The sequence below is a fragment of the Aspergillus tanneri genome, assembly GCF_003426965.1.
Source record: "Aspergillus tanneri strain NIH1004 chromosome Unknown AapTan_3_pilon_pilon_pilon, whole genome shotgun sequence".
NCBI lineage: Eukaryota > Fungi > Ascomycota > Eurotiomycetes > Eurotiales > Aspergillaceae > Aspergillus > Aspergillus tanneri.
Genome location: NW_022984630.1, coordinates 2,011,493 through 2,035,338, shown reverse-complemented (window position 1 = coordinate 2,035,338; position 23,846 = coordinate 2,011,493). Strand labels below are relative to the sequence as shown.

Below are 23,846 nucleotides of genomic sequence, written 5' to 3'. Positions count from 1 at the left end.
ATAATCATGCTTCTATAGCTTTTACATGTCATTGCAATCTTATAAACCGATTCGATCCCAATACCCGGGTGTTAGTATACTAGTGACTCCGGGAAGTAGAGGTACCATCTCGACGATCAGTGTTCGTGGCTCCATAACCAGTACCAGTACCAGTACCAATGGTCGTATCCGACCCATCCGATTCATCTTCAGCTTCAGAGGGAGAAGAGCCTTGGAATCCATCGGACTCCATGACCCAAAAGACCGGGATAGCGCTGAGAGTCCCAAAGAAACAGAGGAGCCACCACGGGATGATGATGAATCCTCTTTTCACGCCGAAGGAGAACGCCGCGCCGGTGAGGGCGGGTCCAACAGCGCGGCCGATGGCACTGACGCTCGTGCCGACTCCGTTCAGCGTGCCCAGGACGTTGAGACTGGCGGCGGAGTTGGTGAGCAGGATCGTGGTGCAGGGAAAGGCGAAGACAGACGCCGATAGTTTGGACAGCATGAGTAGGAAGATGATAACGTGGCGCAGGGCCGGCGGGACGAGAGCTGTGAATGGAGTTAAGAAGTATAAGACGGGGAATATAAGGGCCACGGCTTTTAGGCAGTTGAGAACGCCGAATCGTTTGGCGGCCGTGGGAAAGATGATGAACTGGACTAGCATGCCGATGATTCCGATCAACGTGTAGTAAATCCCGATGGTTTGGGAATCTACCGACAGATCAGCCAGCTGGGTGAGGAACACAGGGGAAAGACAACACGTACCCACTCCGAAACCGCCTACGAATTTGAACGGTAGACGTACCTCCGGGTTGTCATGGAGACGTTGGACGGGACTGTGTAGAAAGACGGGGAGGACAGAGTCGAACGCCATGGTGTGCATGGACATCAAGGCATAGGCCAGTAAGACCAGTTTGGATTGCGGCGAGAAGACCTCCTTCCAGCTGGGTCGCTTGCCGGAGTCTTTCTTCCCAGACTGCTGTGGCTGTCTGTCGTGAAGTAATGAAGTCGTCTCGTCATCTTCGACTCGGTATCGACGTTTCTCTGGCCGTGAGGTGCAGGGACGTATCAGCAGCCGTCCCAATATTAGACCGTAATCGCGATTATCTTTCTTGGAAGCCAATGTTTCCTGTACAAGTGTCAGAAACTGTGATCCTTCATCATCCAGAGTTCTCATACATGTAGAAACAAAAACCCCGTGGTAATGCCGATGATGAAAAGGCCCGCCGACGCCAAATTGGGCAACACAAAAGGGTACGTTTTCAAGAACTTGGATCCACCGAAGATCTCCGGGTGTTTCTCCACCGGACGGGCCAGGGCGCCTCCAAACGCAGGGCCGAAGATACTACCAATCGTCCACACTAGAGGCATGATACTGAAGGCTCGGGGCTGGAGCTCTTTCTCCGGTACCATCTCGGCCACCATGGTGCGGATGATACCAACGTTCCCATTCATGAAACCCAGAAAGGCACGTGAGACCACCAGCATCGCCAGGGTCTGGGATAGACCAAACATCAACGAGAAAAACATGGTACAGGTTAGTCCCAACAGGATGATGGGCTTGCGACCGGCGTAATCTGACGCAGTACCCCAGGATACTGCCATGGCCGCTTGACAGGTGGCTGTGACGGCGGAGGTGATGCCGACCCATTTGGCGACTTCGTTCTTGGGGACGCCGACATACTCGATCATTTCCGGCTAGACAAAAGTTAAACGAGGAGACAGAAAGAGCCAAGAAGTCGAGGCGCATACAAGATAGGGCAAAACAGACGTCAACACGACTAAAACACCGCCAGACAGCGGACATTTAGCTCGATCGTGTCATCGACGGTGGACCTAACGAATACAAAATCTGTGACATACCAGGCTCAGCAAAGCGACATATTGCTGAATGAGCACAGGTTTATTAGCATGGTATCCCCTCCCAAGAAAACATGAAGATGGCGACAGCTTACATAGAATTAGCAGCTGCTGAACAGGCAGCGTCGGCGGTTTCTCCAGCATCGAGAGCACAGATCGGCTTTAAAGCCGAGGAGAGTGAGTGAGATCTAGAAGCGATCGAACAGATTAAAAAAAAAAAAAAAAAAAAAAAAAAAAAAAAAAAGGAAAACAAATAAAACACAGAAAAACCAGAGAACATAGATGGAGGAGCGAAGAAAGAAGAGAAAGAATGAAGGATAAACAATGCAAGAGTACGGATCCTTTGAGACGGCTTGTAGGAAGCTAAACGAGTTGGGTCAATCCACTAAGCGGGGAAGAGATCATCGATCGGGATTTCGGGGCACAAGAAAACGCCTTTTAGACTGTCCCATGATCCTGTTGCGTTAGCCTGATATCGGTTGGCTGTGCACTGCTCCTCTGGCTGGGAATCTGCAAGACGTCGTTGTGAGTCGGGACTGCATGTCCCAAATGGGCAATCCTACACATTGTTTTAGAGAATATCGGAGTGCACTATCCTTGTATTTGCCATCGATATTTACGACAGACTGCAGAAATATATATGACTTTCACCCTAGCAGCTGGCATCAAGCCCAATGTAGGACATCTACGCAGATATGTAGTTAAATCCTCCAAACTATATGTCACTGTAGCAGTTTGGTTGCAGCCTCCAATCGTTCAACAATAATCTCGCGCCATTTCTAACCAAAAAGACGTGTCAGTATCAAGAAAACGCTCATTCATTAGAAACAGGTGAAGGGGAGATGACAGAAAACCAAACCAAGGAGACTAACCTGTGCATTGGACACATCGCCGGCCTCAAAACTTTCCACCAAACCGGGGTATGTTGCCCCTGAATATCCTGTCCAGATACCGGGTGCGAACACGACATGCTTGAACCAGCTGCGCCCGTCTAGACCAGGAGCGTATAAGAACTGTCGCTCAAGGCCCTTGTACTTGTCGTTGACCACCCGAATCTGAAAGTAGAGCCTCACCTTTTTCCACCACAGGTACCATGGAAGATCCTCATCCAACTGCAAGGCCAGATCCGCCGCGTACGAATCAAACTGCGCGGCAACTTCCTGGAACTTGGTGATCGCCTTGTCCAACGGCGCAAAATCGAAGGAGGCCCCTTCGGGCAACTGCTTGGCTTCCGGCTTGATCTTGGCCAGATACCTGTGCAGCCCAGAACTATAGTCCGTGGCATTCAAGGACAGCACGGGGGTCTCGACCAGCTGGGCTATAGCCAAGCCCAGCACCCTGGAGGATGCTTCATGGTAGAGCCAATTCGGATCACCGAGTCGGTCCATCCAATCGAAGCTGTCATAGTTGGAGTGGTAGTGATACACCGCGTTATCTGGACTGCGCGTGAAGCCCAGGTCAAGACTGGCAACCCCGGCAAAGTCTTGGAACGCAGTGAAATCACTACCGCTTCCCATAGTCCCGATTTCTCCAGTCCAGACGTCGCGGACGGTCTGACCGGCAATGGTTTGATTGGGCGATTTTACAAACCCCGTGGCTTCGTAGATCACGCTGTTCAGGAGTGGACTCGCTGAAGCTTTAAAACGAGCACCAGAAACGGCCACGTCGAGGTTGAGATAGGCAACGTTCGAGTGGGAGAGCCAAGGTAGCTGGTCCTCCACCCACTCGGTCGAGCCCAATAGGCCATATTCCTCTCCATCCCAACTGGCGAACACAATGGTACGTAATGGCTTCCATCCGGCCTTGAGGGCTTCCCCAAAGCTGCGAATAACTTCGTTTAGGACCGCGGACCCGCTGTTGGGGTCCGCTGCTCCACCAGCAACCCAGGCATCTCGGTGGTTGCCCACGATCACGATCTCATCTGGGATCGAACCCTTAATCATGCCGATGACATTCCACAACGGCGTGGTGGTATACTCCTGCTCATTGTACAGGTTTATGACAACCTCATCGGGCGAAGGACCGACGTTATACTCGACTCCTTTGTGGCCAAGTTTACCACCCTGCCACCGCTCGTTGAAGTCCGACGCCTTAGGGCCATAGCCGTTCAGGGCATTCAGGAAGGGAAGAGCGTCCTGGTACGACACTGGAATGGAGGGAATCGATGGAGTTGTATCATGGGGATCTTTTCGCTCACATCCCGGCTTCGAGGGGTATCCAGGCGTTGTAGGATCGCCAGGGGCTGTGCCTATTATTGCACACCGTTAGCCCGGTGAACGTGCTAAGAGTAGATATTAAAAGAACAGATATAACAGTCAAGGAAACTTACTCAAAAACTGAACACTTCCTCGTTGCACAGCGCTCGGGTTACGGGCCGGACCATCCGGGTATGCCTTGTAGCCATCTTCCTCTGTGATATCGCCATCCTCTTGTGGATCGTCGTACAGTACCACGCCCACCATACCGAGCTCCTCCGCTCGCTTTATCTTCAGACCGCGAAAGATGCGACCGTACTTGGCGATAGCAATTTTCCCTGCAAGACTGACATTGGCATCAACAAGGTCCTGGTAATCGTGGATAGTGCCGAAGTTCACATAGACAAAGGGAGCGGTAATATTGCCGTTGGCAGAGTACCCGTGGAAGGTGGGCACACGACTGGGCAGACCCGTGGTGTGGTCGTTCTCAAGGACATCTTCTTCCAGGGACGCCTCATAAGTGACTTCGGTTTTATCGCCTGTTTTCTTCAACAGTGCTAGGCGATGGCCGAGGGGATAGTTGATGTAAACGTCATAAGCCACGATGTTGGTGTCCGCGACGCCGAACTCCTGCCAGCGTTCCCGGGTCCAGAGCGCCTGGCTCAGGTTTTTGCCCGCCAGATGAGGACCGGCGGTGTAATAGTTGCTCCATTCGCGAGCCTTTTGGCCGGATGGTGTCTCCTGGAGAATAGCCTGCAGCTCTTCGTAGCCGAGGCCATCGCCGTGCGGCCAAGAGGGATGGGGGAAAGGATGTGCCCAGGGAAGATAGGACCAGATTGAGCCATGTTCTCGCGGTAGAATGGCGGATGGAATCAGGAATAGGAGCAGAGACAGAAGCAGCAGGAATCCTAGCGAGAAGCTGCAGATGCGTCGGAGGGTGTGATGGGGATAGCGATGTCGCCGGGGGGCGACATTGACCAGAAGAAGTGGAGTGGATTCAGAGGGAGCCATCGTCTTCTCCCTCATTTCAGGTACTGACATGACCCAGCAGTCAAGGAAGGAGGGATTAAAGGAGGAAAGAGTGGAACCGTCATTTATATAGTGGAGGTTAACTTGATTATTTATCTCGTAGACGACTTAGTCCGATAGGTTGGCCAAAGTACTCCGAAAGTCAGTCCGACGCAAGTGTCTCGATGACGTGACCTGACCAACATACTTATTATCTTATCGTCACACGTGATCCAGTCACATGTCCATTTCACTATAGTACTTTGTACTCTAGTTCTACTTTACTACAGGAATCGACACCTACACTTCATATCCTTAGACAAATGCATACTCCCTTCCATTATCCTCACAAAGAATCAGCAAACTCACAGGTATCACGGCTGAGCTTCAGTTATATACACAGATCATCAAGGCAAGGAAACAAAACATGCAAGACCTGCTAAGGTAAAGGAATACAAAACAAACGCCAGTGGACGTATGGAGTTCACTCAATACACAGCTATTCCGCCGTGATAATACCCTCCTCGTCCACTGGGATTGGAACCTTGTCATCCAAGGCGAAGTTGAACTTCTCACCTAGATCGATACTGTCTCGTAGAATCTGTCGCGCGGATTCGTCATTGACTCCCATATCCTCCTTAACCAGACGGACGGCCAACTCAGGGACAAGTACTGCCTGAGCATAGGGCACAACTCCAGCTTTCTTAACGATATGATCGCTAGCCGCTAGACGGCGTAGTTTATGAGAGAAACGTGAGGTTAACGCATGCAGCCTAAAGATATATCGGATTAGCTTCACTTAATAGAAAAGGAAGTTGGGGAGCGATGAGTACTACATTTTACCGGCACCTCGCGTACCATAGTAGCCGCAAGAAATAGTCTCGATACCATCTCCGGCCAGCGTGAGTCGGAAGTTTTTTGCTTTACCTGACTTCAGGTTTGTGTCTAGAATATTTCTGTAATAGGAGGGGCTTTCTGAGACAAGGAGGGCCTCAAGCTCGTCAAAGTGGCCTTGAATGCGGTCGTCAAACTTATCCCAGTCAATGTTCGGATATCCTTTCTTCTGCCACTCTGTCTCAGCGGATTTCTGCTTGTGCGATTCACAGAAGCGCTGCTGATCGCGAACGCGCTGTTTCGGCTGGGCTTGAAACCTCATCAGAAGTTCAGCATCTACAGGCGCCTTGCACATGGGACACAGCGGTCCTTCATTTGGTGTGGTGTCTCCAACTTCTTCCTTCCTAGCGAGTATGTCATCGTCCATCTCGCGCAGCATTTCCAAGATTGACGAATCAGCCGAACTGAGTGGAGTGCTCGGGGGGGAATCATCACTATCAACGTCGAAAACCTGTGCTTCTCGAGTAGACGAAGTAACAAACGAAGAGCTGGATATGCCATCATTAGGGAGAGGCAGCGGTTGCTTGAACTCCGGACGCGGCTTAGAAACCGGGCTGGCGACGTCGATGTTGATATCCATCGGGACCTTGAAGCCATCTTCCTTGGATACCCTGTCTTCCTTTACCGATTGGGTCTCGGATTTTTGGGACTTGGACTTCGGCTTCCGAGTACCAGCAGAAGGGGATTCCGACTGTCGAGAAGCCATGCTAGAGCTGGGCGTTTTCCCGTACATATCGGCCTTGCGACTATTCTTCGATTGATAAGCCGTAAACCTGCGTCTCTTATGACTTTGCGACGAACGTATAGGCGAAAATGGGTCCCCATCTGCGTCGCTCTCATCTTTGTTTACTGCGTCTATCGTTCTCTTGCGGCTTGTTCCCCGGGATTTCTGCGGCGAACTCTTCGATAGTGAAGATCGTAGTTCCTTTCCACTTCTCTGAGTGCTCTCCGCTAGCTTCTCCTCCAATGTTTTCGTTGGCAGACGGGGTCTGGACTCATTTTCGGACTCTGTGTGATCGGGATTGCTCTCCTTCTCTTCTTCGCTTGAGCTGATCGGTTCGTCATCTGTTGCTGGTTCAGGCTTGACAGGACCATTATCCTTCCGGAAATTCGATAAGAGACTTGGGCCGGTATAGCCACTCCTCGTCAACCGAGTGCAAGAGTGGCTTGAATCGAGTTTCGATCGGTGGACCATATTGAGTGATTCCTCGAGTCAGGGATCGTATACCAACGTCGCGAGTCCGATGTTAGAATAAAACGGCAAGAAGCTAGGGACTAGGTCAGATCGCGAGCCGGACCTTTCACCTATGTGTGCTCTTGCTATCAATCAATGATGCACAATAAAGTCAAACCGAGGTGGCCAGCTACCGCGGCAGAGACCTGCGGAACCGTTAACAAAAGCCAGGGGGTAGAAAAAGAAAGCGCATTTGTCCGAGAAATTGATATAAATGAAACTCGTTCAATGGTTGTCATTCATGGCAGACAAAGGGGGGGAAGTGTGATAGGGAACACAAGAGAGTCAAGACGAGCCGCAGAGGGACGCGTGAGGTGACACGCTATCAAGGCGTTTCTCCGCAGAAAGTCTCCGCTCTCTACGGGACCACGCCTGACGGATCCAACGCCTCGTTCTGGAAAGTTGGTCTATCAATAGCGAGGGTTTGAACAGGTAGAACATTGAATTAGATTGTCTAGGGCTACAATTAACTCTAAAACCAAGGAACCTCCACAATACAACTGATGATATATGCAGACGCCGTTTCGCCAGGACTCCGAAATGCCCATGGGAATGCCACAATGCGTAGCACAAAAAGAAGCAGACAAGCAGATACTGAAAAATGTGGTCAATAACATAATAATAATATGCAAGCGTATAATTACAATGCAACAAGATCTACTGCTCTGGATAGGCAGCAAAGCTGTTTCGCACTCCCACTAGTTAGTAGCAATGAATCAATCAAACCGAAGAATACCATATTAATCTCAACTCATAACCCCGTCAGCGGATTGGCTAAAGAGGGTTATATAACCATTGTCTGGTATATAGCGTCATAGCTCTTCATTACTCAAAACTCATTTGAATCTCCCCCTCTTCACCATTCCCCACGTCGTGGTTGGCCCAAGCATTATGTTCAAGGGCTATGGCACCAAGCGAACCCGCACCAAGCCCGAACCCAGTCCCGATTCCGACTCCGACAGGCGCTGTTGCTGAAGAGCGGAGTTCTGGCCTCGTGTGGTTGTACCCATATGGATCACTTGTCGAGGGCCCGAGAGATGAATATGATCGCCGAGGGGGTTCGGGGTAGGACGTGTCAAATGTCATCTGGACGTCGTCTTCACCATAGGGGCGAGCATCTGTGTCGTGAGAGACTTTCTTGCCAGCCGGCTCAGGGGGCGACGGAGAGACAGGTTCACTGGGACTAACATTCTTGGTATCATTGATAGCGAAAGGAGATGGAGTAACGGGGGATAGGCTGGAGGGAGAATTCAAGTCCAACTTCATAGGTGGAAGGGTCGACTCTAGTTGCTTGACTTCAATGCTCTCGGAAGCGAGCTCGGATTTGATCGCATCAATGTCAAACAGCACGGTTCCGACTCCGCTGCTGTCGCTCGAATCTCGAGGCGTGGCGCTGTTTTGGTTCACATCATAAGTCTCCCAGCCCTTCCTCTGGGCCAGTTTTCCTCGTTTGAAGAGACCGAACCTCTTCTTCTCCGGTTTATTCTCAGCATCACGCCGAGCCTCGTCAATTTCACGGATCAGCTCTCGCTGTCGCTCGGTGTGATTGTCAGGATCGGGATCTTCGATCTCTGCAAATTCTTCACTTAAGACCTCCCATCCAACCTCCTTCAACAACCGGGGCATTGCTGCACGGTAATCCATATGACCGTTGACCATCTTGGTAACATCAATATTCTCCAGCCCAGGGATCCCTTCTACCGGAGCAAGTCCTGCGACACGCATAATTCCACCGCTTGTAGCACGGAAAAGATACCCCAAAATCCAGTCGTTCGAGGCATAGCCATTGACGAAACGGCCAGAGACAATGCTGCGCGCTTTCAAGTATTCATCTTTATTGGCCACAATTGGTGACCCAAAAAGATAAACGTTCTGAACAATGCCATGAGCACCTCTGTCTGCAAGCTCCCTGAGACAAGAGAAAATGACCCTTGAGCCTAGAGAGAAACCAAGCAACGTGACTGGTCGCTTCCCTAGGTTATGGTCGATAAGCGAATCGGCAAGAATGAGCCCTGCTGCACTTGCGCGCGCTAGTGAGACATTCCAGGGATTGTCGATAAGGTAAGATAGCTTTGTTAGAATAAGTGGAAGCTGTAAAGATGCTATGAGGGCCACCAAGACCGTTTGCCCAAGTACCTGTTGCAGTCCTTGAGTTAAGGCCTAGTATTAAATATAATTAGCTACCGTGCGATGAACAAATTACTACCAAGTGTATATTGACTCACCTCAGTAGCTAAGATGTTGATGGTAGCACCCATGCTCTGAAGCATTTCAGGTTCCCACAACACCGAGTATAAATCACCCATGATAGGGTCAATGGTACTGAACGGCAACCGGACATCATCAACCTTGCCGGTCATCCAACCGGAAACGGTGACAATTAAGTTGACTCTCTTGTTGTTGTGTAGAGGACGATACTCGAATGTCTGAACCGCACCTGTGCGTCTATGCGAGGCCTTCATCCCAATTGTGCTTCCAGTCAAGGTAGCACCTGAAGCAATCAAGGCTGTTCCACCAGCTCCTCCCAAAAAGGCACCCGTACCTGAAATTCCCACTGTTGTAAACCCGGCTGCGAGACCGGCGCCAATAACAGGAGCTAGTAACCCAGCCGAGAGACCGATGACAAGTCCACCACCAACGGTAGCCAAGCCCATGGTGATATATCTCCGTTTCAAGGCTTTTTTACGTCGGGCCTCCATGTGCTCGGACTCGTCCCACGTCTCTTTATCCGCGGCCTCCTGCATCTCTAGAGCGTCGATCACACGCTTTTCAAACCGTGCGATCTGTAACCAAGACACATCCATAGAGGCCCCTACTCTCTCTAGTAAGGTCCGTGACCGCGCATCATAGACCGAATCGGCGATGAGGACCAGGAAAAGGTCACAAAGCACCGTCCAGCGGAGATCAATATCAATCTTCTCAGATGTAGGTAATTGAGAGGGCGTACGAACTTCAGGCAGATCTTCCCCTTCATGAGCTTCGTATGGCGGGGGAGATGTTGACCTGGAAGACCGGTCAATTTCTGTGGAGAGACTGCTCCTGAACTCCTTTTTGGCGCTGGGGGAGGAGATGGAAGATGTAGGTTTCCTTGACGCGTCGAGCTCTTCCGCGAGAGGATTCTGGACCCGGGCATTCTGCATGAGAGGTGGAACAAGATCGGCGGGTTGGACGCCATGTTCTGCTAGTTGCTCAATCATAATTTGTTCTGCAGCGTCGATATCCATATGGGAATAGAGCCTCGCCATCATCGCCTGACCCCAACCCCGCATTGAGTCAATGCTCTTCTGCTTGGACTTGCGCGTGGTCCTGGTCGCTGGTATATTCTCGAGGTCCGATGTGATCTGATACATGGCCAATCTGGTAACCCCAACGTATGCTATCCTTTGGCTTTCAGTAAGAAGGTCTTTGGTAGCCTGCAGTTGACTGAGGGGATCGCGTAGCTCTTCACCCTCTATACCAGCGGCGGTAGCACCGTTTTCCCTAAAAAGATAGCTCGTATCTTCATCTAAACTTGTCACTGACTGGACATCCTCATCAAGCTGGACCCGAGTGTACCCCCTTCCAGCACCACCCAGACCTTGGTAAACTGCTTCATCACCGTCCACTTTGGCGCCGCGAGCAATGAGCCGCCCATAATCATCGAAATGATCAAATTCGTCCACCGCAGGCATGTCCTTCCAGCCACCATCATCCTCTTCCTCACTCTCGCTGCCAGACTCTTTGGCCTCATTAAGCCGTTGGTGTGACCACTCTGAAGCTTGAAGACTTGGTTTTTTCTTATGCTTAACATGGGAGTTGGCCGGTAGGTCGGTGTTTTGTGGGGTTGGCTGTTCCGTGTAAGGCGGCGGAGGTGCGTCTTCATGGTCTGGAGGTGAAGAGTTGGGGATGACATCTTTTTCACTGGCTATGGGAACCCCTGTACCCTTCTCCTGGGCAACCTCACCATTTTGCGGAGCAGCAGGTATGGGAGAAGATGGAGCCCCTTCCGACTCGCGTCTATCCTTTTCAGCTACTTGTGTTTGTAGTTCCGAGTGTGTTGTTGTCCCCAGTTCCTCTGCAAGCGCCTCGCTTTCCCGCATGTTCGAGTTTTTGCCATCGTCTGTTGTGTCCAACACTGCCTCCTCCACATCATGGAATTCGTCGGAGCTATCGGAGGATTCACTCGGCGACTGTGTAACTCTGCTGCGCGTACGAATCGGAAGACCGAAATCATCTAACTCCTCCCCTTGTCCAGATCCCTTGTCCCGAACATCACGACCTGCAGTCGACTTATCGCTCGAATTCCTTGTAGCGGGATGTACGTTTTCTTTCTGGCTCGTATCCTCGTGAGAAGAAGAGGTCTCAGGGACGTCCACGGGGCGGGAGTCCTCCGAGGCATGCGAAGCTGCATGAGAATGATCGGCAGAGGGGTCGACAGAGGGGTCGACAGAGTGGTCAACAGCGGCGTTTGAAACTGAGGTCATTCTTCATGAGATGTTTCGAATGTCGAGATGATTCAATCGTCTCTGCAGATCTCTGTCTTTTTTCTTTCTTGGCTCGCGATTACCTCTTTGCGAGTTCCTGCGTTGACCGCGTAAAGAATAACTAACCCATTCGCGCGAAAGAGGGCCGTGTCTCCTGAGGATAGTGTGTTTGTTTCCCCGCCACCTCCGAAGAGTAACGTCCTGGAAGGTCCGTGCCGATCACCAAAGGAGTCGAGAATCGCTTTGAATCGAGCCGTAAATAGGGGAGTAGGATTGATGAGTGGCTTCAAGATGGAGGCTTGGGTCTCGAAATGGGGGCAATGGGGGCGTAAATGGAGGTGGGATTGGTTGATGTTGAGGGACTGATAGACGGCGACCGACCGGGGAAGACAAAGAGAAAAGGCCGCCGAATCTCCTCTCCACTGTTTATTTCTCGACGACAATCTCGGGGCTCTGGAGAAAACAGCCTCCTGCGATCGGGAGGTGTGGATTTGCAGAAGCACCGCATGCGGCAATAGGGGAATGGGATGGATCACGTTTCTGGTTGCCTATCAGAGGTCGACTATGGGCTCAAAAAAGTCGGCTGGCTATAACAACAATACAGATAAAATCTTTCCGTTGTAGATTTACATTTACAGTGCCTATCAGCACCTCATCCGGCTCTCATGTCTCTGAGTCCTATCCAAGCTGACATATGAGTCCTGATCTCCTGATCTCCTGATCTCCTGAACTGCGAGACCAACTATACCCAAGATAGTAAAAATGATAACTTAGTTCTTGCCTAAGTGCTTATCTAATCCAATCCACTTTGGGACCACAACAACTTATTATCGTTCGCATTTCCACTATGAATGTTGCTAACCAGGAGTCCTGGACGTAGGTATGTTAATTGTTGAGAACATTTACTAGCGGCAAAATATCCTTGACACTACTAACCTAGAATAGTGGGCAATATGAACAATATACATCACGCTAACATCCGGAGTAGCATCCCCGTCTTGGCCTAGAGATCATCCATGCCAGCTTCCACGATGAGATTTGCTCCGAGATTCTATGTAATATCATCGTGCGACTGAAAAGTAACCAATGAATATCAACTGAATTATCCAGGCTATCCATATAGCCAAGAAGTGGCTATAACACTAGAGTCTACTCTATATCAACTGTGAAGACATAGCCTGTCCTGTCAGTGCGAAAATAGCGCCATCGCCGCCGCAATGTCCTGTCCACTCGACCGATCCAGAATCCTCTGTCGACTCTCCAAAAGCTGCTTCACAATATCATCCCAACCAGTTTCGGCACCTGTCTCGGAATCAAGCCTATCCAGGATTTCTACTGGACACAGTCTTCCATTTTCCTTCTTCAACTGCCCATCCACAATCACCATGTCGATATCCCGTACCCCTGCATGGAGCAGGATAGCGTTTATGGGATCCTCTTCGGCGGCGCAGACCATGGCCGGAGTAGTTGTGTCGAAAACAACAATGTCGGCTCTCTTTCCTTCCGCAAGACTGCCGATTTGATCATCCATGTTGATGGCCTTGGCACCTTGAATGGTACCCAGGTTGAACGCGTCTTCCAGCGTAATATCCACACGGCAATGCTCTTTATTCTCTATGGCTCTGAGATGATCCTGTGCGCGCGAGTGCTGAACAGCCAGTCGCATCTGGGTCAGAAGATCGGCGGAGTTGTTGGAATGACAGTCGACCCCAAGAGAAGTGTTGTTTTTGAGGTTCGGTTGAAATGCAACGACGTCTCCGAGACCCATCTGGAGCTCTGTGTCGGGGGTTGCGGAGACAAAGACGTTGTTCTCTACGATTTTCTGGGCATTAGTGTCGCAGACGCCGTTCGCATGGGAGAGCACGACATTGGGGCCGAGGAGGTTGTTGTCCGAGAGAATCTCAACAACATTAACTGTTGTGATTATCAGTTGAAGGCCAATAGAAAAGAGGAAGGGCCCATATACTTGGCATAACATTGGGGACGTAATGGCAGGTGAAGAATCTGAGGTTTAGCGCTTGAGACTTTTTCCATAAGTTGACGGTAACGGCTTGGGGAAACAAAAAGTCGATGGCAGCCCCAAGATTCACTCGACCGTTGCCGAAGGGCTCAGCCTTGGCTAGTCTTTCAAGAGTCGGCAGCCACCAGGAGGGTACGAGCTCTTCCTCAAATTCTATCTTCGACGACCAATTCTTGATCCGAGGGATTGCCGAGTAGCAGAAGACGGTCCGAATTCCAGAGGAAACTGAGGCCCGAATTGCCTCGTCCACTGTAAGGAAAGAATAGATCAGTGGAGTATTCTCGTAGAGGACAGGGACAAGCACACACCATGTTCAGGGGAATATGACAGGTGCGCATGATCAACAACGGTAGTGACACCTCCGTCAATGCTCTGTAAACATCCAGTCAATTGGCCCCAAAAGATGTCGTCTGGTCTGAAGTTAAAAGACTGCATATTGCCTAGCGAACAATCAGACCTGCATTACAACCAATCCAAGGACAGAATTCAGTACCAGTGGCTAAATATTCCGTCAAAGTTTCATTGCCATGCCGCCCTTTCATCTAGGGGTTGTTATCAGCAATGAACTATAGTCGGACAAGATACCAAAGCATGTCCACTCACCTGAGTCTGCCACAGATGATGGTGTGTGTCTACGAACCCTGGAGAGATAATCTTCCTCGTGCAGTCGACCACCTTACCACCCGGTGGCAATTCCAACCCCTGGCCGATCTTCTTGATCGTGTTTCCCTCGATCAGGACGTCATGTCCTCTCAATGGTCGCACTCGGGCTCCCTCGTGGACCAGAACCGTTCCATTTCGCAGGAGAATATGATAGGGAGGAATAGCGGGCATAGTTGCGATGGTTGTTCTCCGACAGAGTGTGGTATGAGCACAGCATGAAAGAAGAGTTGAGGTCTACGCCAGGGTTTATGTCATGACCCCGGTATAGTTATTAGCTAGTTAACCCCACTTGGACGGACCACCTCCACCAGCGTTTTCTCAATCACAAGCAGATTGCTCGGAGACCGAATGCCTATCTCCGACAGCGAGATTGATGGTTTGCATGGTGTCGGAAGGTACGGCTATGTAACTATAAGTTGGTGGAGTTATGATTGGCTTATATAGGATGGTGCCTTAATAATTGCCTCTCTGCGTTGGCTTTTATTTCTTTTTTATTTTTTTCGTCTTATGTCTCCATGATCTAGAGTCGTTCACATTTGTCATCCGAAATTATTCTTAACCACGAAGTCTTCTTCAGTATATACTATTTGTATATGAATGCCGTTTCTACGATAGGCTTAACCAGGGGAAGCTAAGATTGGAAGGATCCCACCGCTTAAGCGCTTATTCACCTTAAATAAATTAGTTCAATAATTAGCGACCATTTTTGATTAATATGTGCTCCCTTTGCTAAAACGCCCTCTTATTATTCTGACGCCACATAGCAAAGATTAAGAGGCGGTATGGAGTACTACTCGTACCTTATGAAGATTGACACATAGTGCAATGGCGATCAGTGATCTTACCAGCATGACCTCTCAGTACGATGGATCATGTGGAATAATACTGCTAACTATACATAAAGGCTTCTCTCTCTTCTCCCGGATATAGTCATACATACGGAGTAGCTCCTATATATGCAGCGGCCAAGTTGTAGATAGCGATAGGGATTATCCACTGACCACTTTTATTTCTTGGTCAAGTCCCCCAGCTCTCGTGACGGTGTCAATCTTGTATTGCACTTACTGATATTGGAGAGTTCGGATCTGTACTTGGAGTTAATGAACTATCCATCTTGCCACACAAGACAATTTATACTCTACAGGAGACAGATCTATCTATTAACCCCTCTGTTTCTCCTGCATCAGTTTCTCATTCTTCTCCAACATTTCCTTCACTTTCTCCCTCTCCTTCATCCGTGTCAACCACGCCTGCAACCGCGGAAACTCACTCTCATCGTATCCCTCCGACTTCAGAGCCTTCTGTGCAAGAACCTGCCATGCCACCCAGGCCAGATCCGCATATGACAATCGATCTCCAACCAGCCACTCTCGTCCCTCCAACCACTTATCTACCACCCCAGACACCCGCTTGATCTCATTCACATACCGCTCCACCGCACTGGGGAGCCGCTCCGAGTGATATCGCGTGAACCAGACCGCCTGCCCGTAGTATGGACCCTGGCCGGAGGCCTGGAAATGCAACCATTGTCGCGCGTGATGTGCCTCGGCAGTGCCGGCGGGGAAACTGAGTCGGTGGTCGCGGTCGTATTGCTCGATCAGATATTCGACGATGGCGCCGGATTCCCAGAGCGTCAGATCCGTGTTGGGATCATGGATGGCGGGCATACGACCGTTGGGGTTTATGCGCACATAGGAGGGGTTTTTGACGTCCAAGAACTCGATGAATTCGCATTCATAGGGGAGGTCTAGTTCAGAGAGGATGATGCATGTTTTGAGGGGATTGGGACCAAAGTAGCCGCCGTAGACTTTGATGGGTTTAATATCACGGGTCATTGTAGAAATGTGTAGTTAGTAAGTTAATAGATAGTAGTATCAGCCCCGGTGAAATCTTTCTTATACTTGGTCTGCCATGAAGCAGACATCGTCACTCATCCGATCGCTTATCAAGACATCGCTGCTGACCGATCTCAGAAGAGCATCGTTCTATCTGGTTCTGTAGAAATCTGTTTCTCGTGTTTCTCGTGTTTCTGGTGTTGATATGATACTATCTATGCCAAATGTCGGCCCTGTCTAAACCCCGAGGCCGAACCGATAACAAACGCATCAGGTTCCACAGGTCAGACAACTTTCGGCAGTCTACAGTGGAGATATCAGAGACAGGATCCATAAAACAGAAGCTTTGGCGCACGTTCATCCAGATAGGTAACTATCTATATCAGTCCATTGCAGTATAACATTGCTCACGGTTAATATTGTTGGATTCAGCCTGAAGATCTTCGCTACCACACCAACACGACCTCAATCAATCAGTAGTACTAATTAATAGCCCTACAGTGGAGCCCGACTCTTTCTTGATCAGGAGATTCCCCCGATGACTTTCCAGTCCATTGTATGCAAGTGTCCGGGCAGGTAGGTCCCATAAAGAGGAAATACAGGATTTGCATTCTGCCTAATAAGTCCAGCTATACTTTTCTTGGTTGGTTGATTCGGATTTATAAGAATTTATAAGATGCCACCTAACTAACAGCATAAGCAGGTTGTACTTGGGAGCCTCGCTTAGTCGACCACTGCGATTCCTGTGTTCACCCAACCAACCACTATGCAGTCTCTCGCCCAATCAGGCCGGATTCGATGACCTCCACTGGGTTCTGCATCCAACAAGGCAGAGTCAGACTACTAGGGGGGGTTGTATCTCATCGTCGCATCTACAGTAACATAAGTACGTGGGATCGAATATAAATGAGTATCCACACTCTCTCCACTGTGCACAGAGCGTTTTTTTCTTTCTTTTTTATCCTCTCTCCTCTCCCCGATCAAGTCTAGACATCCGGACGATATTCCCGATCGGGTGTTTTCTCGGGGATAAATTTGCCGATAGCACTGTCCAATCCTTCAACTTTTGTGTCGCCGTTCTTGCTGCCGAGTATTAATATTAATGCCTTGTTGTCGGCATAGTTTTGTCCCGAATTTTCTCCTCCTTGTCAGTTTTCTTTGTTTCCCTTTTCCTTTTCTTACTCTTGGCGACTTTTGATGAATCTCTTTACACATAGAACAGTATGCATCCATTTAATATGCTTTGGTATTCTGCTAACCGAGACAACGCTAAACCCATAAAAAGTTATGTGAAGACCATCATATTGACCTTTATAGATACACGGATTAATTAAACAATATGGGTATATATAATATGCCTTTGTGATGTTGGAAGATGAGCCACTCATCCTCTAAATTTCCGGCAAGCTGGGCATCCTCATGACACTCCGCTCCGGAACCCAGCTCTCGAGTTCTATGCTGCCGTTGGGAGCTAATGATGCCCTATGCGGCGACTCCTCCTGCATTACTTTCTGCGGATGGGTCTCGTATCCATACTGGGATGGCACGATGGCCGGCGGGTATGTCGAGAACTGATTCATACCCAGAAGGCTGGGAGGATTCGAGCTTCCATCCGGTGACCATGTCGGCGCCATGGATGTTGGGGTTCCATAAGTCCCGCCCATGGCGTGCCACGCCGAAATCTGCGAGACATCCACGCTCATCGTGTACGACCCAGCGGGTTGTGACATGTTTGCAGGGTCGTATGTCTGGGGGTTCGGAACGGTCATCGGAGCTTGGGATGCCGAGGGGCTTGTGTTCATGGGGGTCATCAGACCAGCCTCTTTGTGCGTCAGCGCCTGATGGAACCGATCGTACCAGCTCCGCCCCTTGATGGCTATGACATAAAGCCATCGACTGGGAATTCTGTATTTCCCGCCGCCACCGGCTTCAGTGAGTCGGCTGGTCATTGCCTCCAGGTACATTTCAACATTGACGGCCTGGGGAGTGATGAATTCGCCTAATCCCCCGGACCTGACTGAATAATGCATCTTAAGAAGAGACGTCATGGCTGCGCCGACTTGTGTATAGACAATATTGGGCATCTTCCGCAACAAGTCTGTATCGCACTTGAGGAAGAAATCGAGCAGCTCGTGGGCCGCGTTCATCCATTTAATCGTGATATCTACACGAACAGCGCTTGGTGGAGTTTGATTTGGTTCATCGTTTGCATCTTCCGGTGCCGGAAGTGTATAATATTGTTGCTTGATTGCATCGGGATCTCGATACCCTTCTCCAACCGCCAACTCATATATGGCAAAGGTTGTATAATGGTACGCGAGAGCCATGTGGACTAGTGACGCATTAGTACCTGCTGGATAATTTCGCGTTTTGGTTCCGGCAGAAGAAACTCACCTGTGAACAGGTCGGCGGGGATGCTCTTTTTCCAGGATTGTATCCGATTATCAAACCATCTTAGCACAGCCTGAACACGCGATTCCGTCAATGGGCTAGTCGAACTTGTGTCTTCCAGGCCAAAGGAAGCCATGGCTTCGTCAACGATTCGTTGCAGCTCGAACCATGTGGCCATGTGTCTATCGAGCGTGTTTGGCGAGTCCTCAAGGTACGCGACACACTCATCCATCCAATCGTTGAAAACAAGAATGTTGGGCCGACGAGTTTTCATTGCGACCCTACAACTCATTAGCAATTTATCGTGCACTAGGGTCAGTCTAGACCTTACGTCGACGCCAGATGATAACATCCCAGTATGATCCTCGCTTGTTCAGCCATGTGGTGATCGTATCCACGCTTGTTATGTTTGCGGTTCTCCCTTTCGGACACCTTGCGCTTGGAGGCCAAGCCAATTTCTAAAGCCATCGTAGCAGCAATATGGGTGTACTGATAATGCTGCAGCTTTGAGGGGGAATCGGGAGGATAATAAAAGATAATCATGAGCAACAAGGCTTGGACGAGCTCTAAGGATTTGTCGCCGTTCATGAAGAACCGTTCCGCATACAGCCGAACCATCTCATGGTTGAGCACTGTTGCGAGACCTTCGTCCACAGAGAGAGCAGCCGCCGCGATCACAGAAAGAAAAAGTACTGGTTTCGAGCGACGCAGCTGGGCGGCTGTTGTGTCTGGTGGCAACGCGACTATTGGTGCAAATGCCGTCAAGTCTCTGATAAAGAATGCCACCAGTTCGTTGGCATACTCCAGTGTGATCACTCCCCGGTCAACGACGTCTTCGCCCGGGACCAATTCGGGGGAGTACCTGGCAGGGATAGGGTTGAAGGACGTGGCAAGAACGGAACCATCGTCAAGGGTATGAGGGTATGAGGAGGATGTAAAGTCAGGAGAAGCGGCAACACGTCTTGTGGACCCGGATGTATTGCTAGCAGTCTCTTGGATAGTGGACAAAAGCTCCTTAGGATCAGACCCGGAGCCTGGCTCGAAGGATTCCTCCCTCTCACTCCCTGTGCTTTCCGTGCTGCTCTCGTCCATTCGAATGCGATCCTTGAGGAGAGAGCGCATCTGCCGCATCTCTCTCTCCAGCTGAGCCACCCGCGAGTCCGTACGCTTGCGCGGCCGTCGTCTTTGAGGGGCCACGAAGACACAAGGTCTCTTGGCCTTGACACAACGCTGGCACTGGGTGGGGGACGAGTGATCCGGGAGGCAACGGACTTTCAGGTTCCGGCATGATTCACAGGACCTATTTAGTTGCTGTGATGGGGTGGCTCGTTGGGTGACGCCGTCGTCACCGGAAGCTGGGCTCGGGGTAGGTGACATAGTCTTTTTGGGGAGCAGGATCTTGACAAGCAAGTGGCGAGACTAGACAACAACCAATGACAATGGCAGTAAAGACGGAAGGATGGCAAAGGGAAGTACTCAGGATGACAACTGATCAAAAAGACTGTAGGGGTGCAGGATGCAAAACTTCATATCTTCCGCAATGGAGACCCACCAGAGGGGAGGGGGAAGAAGCCGATATTAAAGAAGGAATTGGAAGAGCAGAAATAACCATGCCATTGCGATTACAATTGAGAGCCACGAGGGAGACTTAAAAACCATGCGATGGGTTGAGATGAAACCAGACCCCAAAAAAGGAGGAGATACCAAGTCCCTCCTCGGTCATAGTCTGCAGGCGAGTAGAAATAAAAAATACTAATAATAAACGGCAGTCTAAGGGTGGAATCAAGGAAGCGATGTCAATCGCTGATGCACTTCCCAGAGGAACATCCAATGAGATCTCCGACTGCGAAGAGCTGCAGATATGGCAGCCCGCCATGATGGAGACAGAAAGAAATCAAGCCGGGCCGGTGTGGAAACTGTGGATGCTGTTGTCCACTGGTGGGTCATGTGAGCCTCCGGGACATGGGCCGATGGAGTTCAGTTTACTACTACTAGGTACCTTGTACGGCGTAGTTAGTACTTACTAGACTGCTGCGCTGTTCTTCGACATTGTTCAAGGTTTGGTTTTGGCCCCCTCACCGATGGATAGATTGGATACCTTCAATTTTTGATTTGACTCTTTCCTCCACCCTCGACGCCCTACGGAGTATATCAGAGATGGCAATGAGGAATTGGACATGTGTCTCCGCAGCACACTAATAGGTAGTACGAAGCACCTCTCGAGATAGTCGTAGTTGTACCACCTAAGCGCTGGCATTGCATCTTCACGTGGGTGTTGCGCACGATAAGACCTGACAGCTCCCCATACAGGCAACCACGAAGAAGGCCCCGATCGAAGAAACCCCTCCCTCAGGAATGTCAATCCCCGGTGGGCCAAACAGAAAAAGAGCTGTGAAAGATCGTGGAAAATGCAGTAAAACCTGACGAATTGCAATGGGCGATTCCTTGCAATGTCTAGCAAATATTTTTCCGCCAATCAAATGGCCAATAAAGCAGTGCAGCAACCAAACGGCCCGTTGATTATCGATTACCGCATCTGGTAATATGTGAGATCCCCCTGGTCCACGGGCATCGAACGCGGAGTGAATTGAATTCGTGCCTGCCTACGGAGTACATACTAAGAGCCATCATCTCGATGCATCCATTTGAAGAATTGGCTGCAGGAGATGAAGATCGTCTACGGTCGATATCCACCAGTCCTACTCCGTACTCCGTGCGCTACCTGAAACCAGAAGGTCTATATCCTGCCACCATTGGAGATCTTAATCGATCATGGCCTGACGGGATGGTTTGACCTTAAACACCTTCCCATTTCGTGCTGACGCTGTCCTCATTGATGCTTTTCGGCATATGGTTCGGTTGTCACTTAGTCTTTGGCCTTTCCACTACATGCTTAGTATAGTCCCCTAATGGCCCAAGAGTCTGGTCCCAATTACTTATAGTAGCTAGCGTGAGCATTGTGGATCCCAGAAGTCTGCTCTGTACTTACTCTGCACTACTGTTGACTCCTTCTCCGCATGTGGTCTTGGATACACTATACAGATCCTCCTCCTCAGATCCAAAGCATACAGAATTTCATTTCTCATGATGAACAGGAGCACGACATTGACAAGGATAGAACTCCCCCATGACTGTAAATATCAGCATGTACCTTGTTTGATCCTGCAGACAAGCCGTTTGGAGTAAGTAAGCTGGGTGTCACCCACGTGGTGTATAGTGCCTGCTAATCCCTGTAGCGCCCCTCATCGATATCTCGCACGGAGACACGGCTTACTGATCCCAATGAACCTTCTTCCCAGGGTGATACCTGTACAATCGGACTCTAGCCGACGGCCGGTTAGAGCCCTTCCCTAGTGTCGGAAATCCCGATGGCTAAGAAACGCCACCCAGTGCACTCGGTAGCCTGAGGGGCCAAAAAAGAATACGTACCGGAAAAAAAAAAAGAAAAGCGAAAACAGAGAAGAAAAGCGAAAAAAGAGAAGAAAAAAAAAAAACACAGACCCATGTCAAGGGAACCTACACCAAACACGTGGTAAATCTTTTCAAAACCTATGACCGATCGTGACGAAAAGAGAGTAACCCAGGGGTTAGGTTGTTAGAAAAGTCGCATGGCCTGCGTTAAAAATTCCAGATACTTCCGGACATCTCGGACATCCTAGGAGATCCTTCCTTCTGTCTAACCGAGCAAACGCAAGACAAGTCGCCGTGCAACTCAACTATGTACGGTTTTCGCCATGGTCGCTAGTCATTATAGGGGATGCTTTCCAATACAACAATAATTTGTCCCCTTTGGTCGTGGAGATAGCCTATAGAATAAAGATATCGTATCGATAAGCTTCCTGATTAAGTGCCTAGAAGCGTTTACTATACCTATTCCTATGGGCAAATTGGTCCAAAATAACTTGCGGACAGAGGGCGGCTCTCTTGTCCAAGTCCAAGTCCAAGTCCTACTCCGATCTTTCAAGCCTACGTCAGTCTACATGAGTCTGAGGCTGATAAAAAAAAATGTGTACACCAGAGTATTTCAGGGGGAGTGAGATGAGATTCTGGGGTTCCCCAGAGCACTCGTATTCGTGGGGTTGTTATGTGTGCATTTGGAGTGACTTGGCAGGTCTGGTCTTCTACATGCCGTGACGTGGTGGGATGGGCAAGAAATCAGACCATCAAGACTGTATCCGGAAAGGATACCAGGAAATCTAAAGGACTAGGGTCTACTCTATAGATTCATAATCCTCAAACCAAACTATCGCATTTAAGATCAGTGGCATCGTAGGTGCTGAACCGTGCTGTTGGAATATATAGTATTAAGAGGGAAAGGCGAGAGAGTCGATGGAAAATCCCACGACATGACTACGAGGTACCATTGATTATTCGTGATATTTACCCGTTATTATCTCGATCGAGATATATAGTATTATAGCTAATCTAGATCCGAATGATCGAGTCAAGTTAAGAACGAACTTCTTATCAATTGCTTACCTAAATACTATGTATAAGTTAGTTAAGTAGTTAGTCACTTCTGAAGACTAGGTACATGCGGCTAATTGTTTACTCAAAGCACCGAGCCCTTCATCCTTCTTCCTGAAAACAGGGGTGATCCCATTGCTTTGGAATCGAGTGAGAGTACTTTTACTCCGTAGTAGTTGGTAGCTATGCGTACATAACACCAACGAACGGTCCAAAAATAAATTCCGTAGTCCTGGAACTCTCGCACAGATGTCCGAGTTTTGTACAGAGTACTAATCTAGCTCCCGATCAGGACATCCCAGTAAGTATTGTCTCAGGCAGAGCTGTACATACTACATAGCACATGGTACATACAGACGGCACCAGAGTATATTGTACATACATACATACATGGTATCCATGTTCAGATCTAAATCGAGTCGCTAGTGAATCCGCTGGCATGGATTCGGACCAACCGAAATTAGATCGGATACGGACTTGTGGCCCGTTCAACGGTTTGAGGGGACTAAAGCAGTCAGGGGTCGGAGAGCTAGTTCGAAAATGGGAGAGGAGAATGAATCCTGGTTGATTCAACCATCGGACTTGCCACTGTCAGAGTATGGCTGCATGGATACGATGATAAGAGAAAATCATATAATAAAGGTAAAATACAAAAAAAAGAATTGGGATATGTAGCGACTCAGAGAGGGTCTAGTCTGCGGCCATGCGGATGTAGTTGGGTCTCTTGGATAGTTACTATGTACTAAAAGCGGTGATGTCAACGACTGGAGTCTCATATGAAGGACGATGGAGTGGTAAGGAGAAACTAGAATCGGATAGAGCGGATCATCTACC

The 23,846-nt window shown here is 49.6% G+C and overlaps 7 protein-coding genes across 7 annotated transcripts; all 7 read right to left on the bottom strand.

Moving 5' to 3' along the window:
* Positions 1-79: 79 nt before the first annotated feature.
* Positions 80-1,674, bottom strand: ATNIH1004_004473 (MFS transporter; the record flags this gene model as incomplete). Its single annotated transcript, XM_033569143.1, has 3 exons — positions 80-693; positions 748-1,111; positions 1,162-1,674. The coding sequence occupies 3 exons, from the start codon at positions 1,672-1,674 to the stop codon at positions 80-82; spliced, it is 1,491 nt and encodes a 496-aa protein (XP_033427949.1).
* Positions 1,675-2,564: 890 nt separating this feature from the next.
* Positions 2,565-5,048, bottom strand: ATNIH1004_004472 (M28 family metallopeptidase; the record flags this gene model as incomplete). The annotated part of the gene is made up of 4 exons (XM_033569142.1): positions 2,565-2,621; positions 2,715-3,988; positions 4,040-4,090; positions 4,172-5,048. The coding sequence occupies 4 exons, from the start codon at positions 5,046-5,048 to the stop codon at positions 2,565-2,567; spliced, it is 2,259 nt and encodes a 752-aa protein (XP_033427948.1).
* Positions 5,049-5,544: 496 nt separating this feature from the next.
* ATNIH1004_004471 (RTC4 family protein) lies at positions 5,545-7,134 on the bottom strand (the record flags this gene model as incomplete). Its single annotated transcript, XM_033569141.1, has 2 exons — positions 5,545-5,818; positions 5,882-7,134. The coding sequence occupies 2 exons, from the start codon at positions 7,132-7,134 to the stop codon at positions 5,545-5,547; spliced, it is 1,527 nt and encodes a 508-aa protein (XP_033427947.1).
* An 864-nt stretch (positions 7,135-7,998) lies between these two features.
* Positions 7,999-11,636, bottom strand: ATNIH1004_004470 (TMCO4 family protein; the record flags this gene model as incomplete). The annotated part of the gene is made up of 2 exons (XM_033569140.1): positions 7,999-9,333; positions 9,399-11,636. 2 exons carry the CDS (start codon positions 11,634-11,636, stop codon positions 7,999-8,001), a joined length of 3,573 nt encoding a protein of 1,190 aa, XP_033427946.1.
* A 1,186-nt stretch (positions 11,637-12,822) lies between these two features.
* Positions 12,823-14,490, bottom strand: ATNIH1004_004469 (uncharacterized protein; the record flags this gene model as incomplete). The annotated part of the gene is made up of 5 exons (XM_033569139.1): positions 12,823-13,550; positions 13,603-13,905; positions 13,965-14,096; positions 14,150-14,198; positions 14,260-14,490. 5 exons carry the CDS (start codon positions 14,488-14,490, stop codon positions 12,823-12,825), a joined length of 1,443 nt encoding a protein of 480 aa, XP_033427945.1.
* A 989-nt stretch (positions 14,491-15,479) lies between these two features.
* On the bottom strand, positions 15,480-16,154 carry ATNIH1004_004468 (glutathione S-transferase family protein; the record flags this gene model as incomplete). The annotated part of the gene is made up of 1 exon (XM_033569138.1): positions 15,480-16,154. The coding sequence occupies one exon, from the start codon at positions 16,152-16,154 to the stop codon at positions 15,480-15,482; it is 675 nt and encodes a 224-aa protein (XP_033427944.1).
* Positions 16,155-17,545: 1,391 nt separating this feature from the next.
* ATNIH1004_004467 (uncharacterized protein) lies at positions 17,546-19,922 on the bottom strand (the record flags this gene model as incomplete). The annotated part of the gene is made up of 3 exons (XM_033569137.1): positions 17,546-18,486; positions 18,549-18,826; positions 18,877-19,922. 3 exons carry the CDS (start codon positions 19,920-19,922, stop codon positions 17,546-17,548), a joined length of 2,265 nt encoding a protein of 754 aa, XP_033427943.1.
* Positions 19,923-23,846: the final 3,924 nt, after the last annotated feature.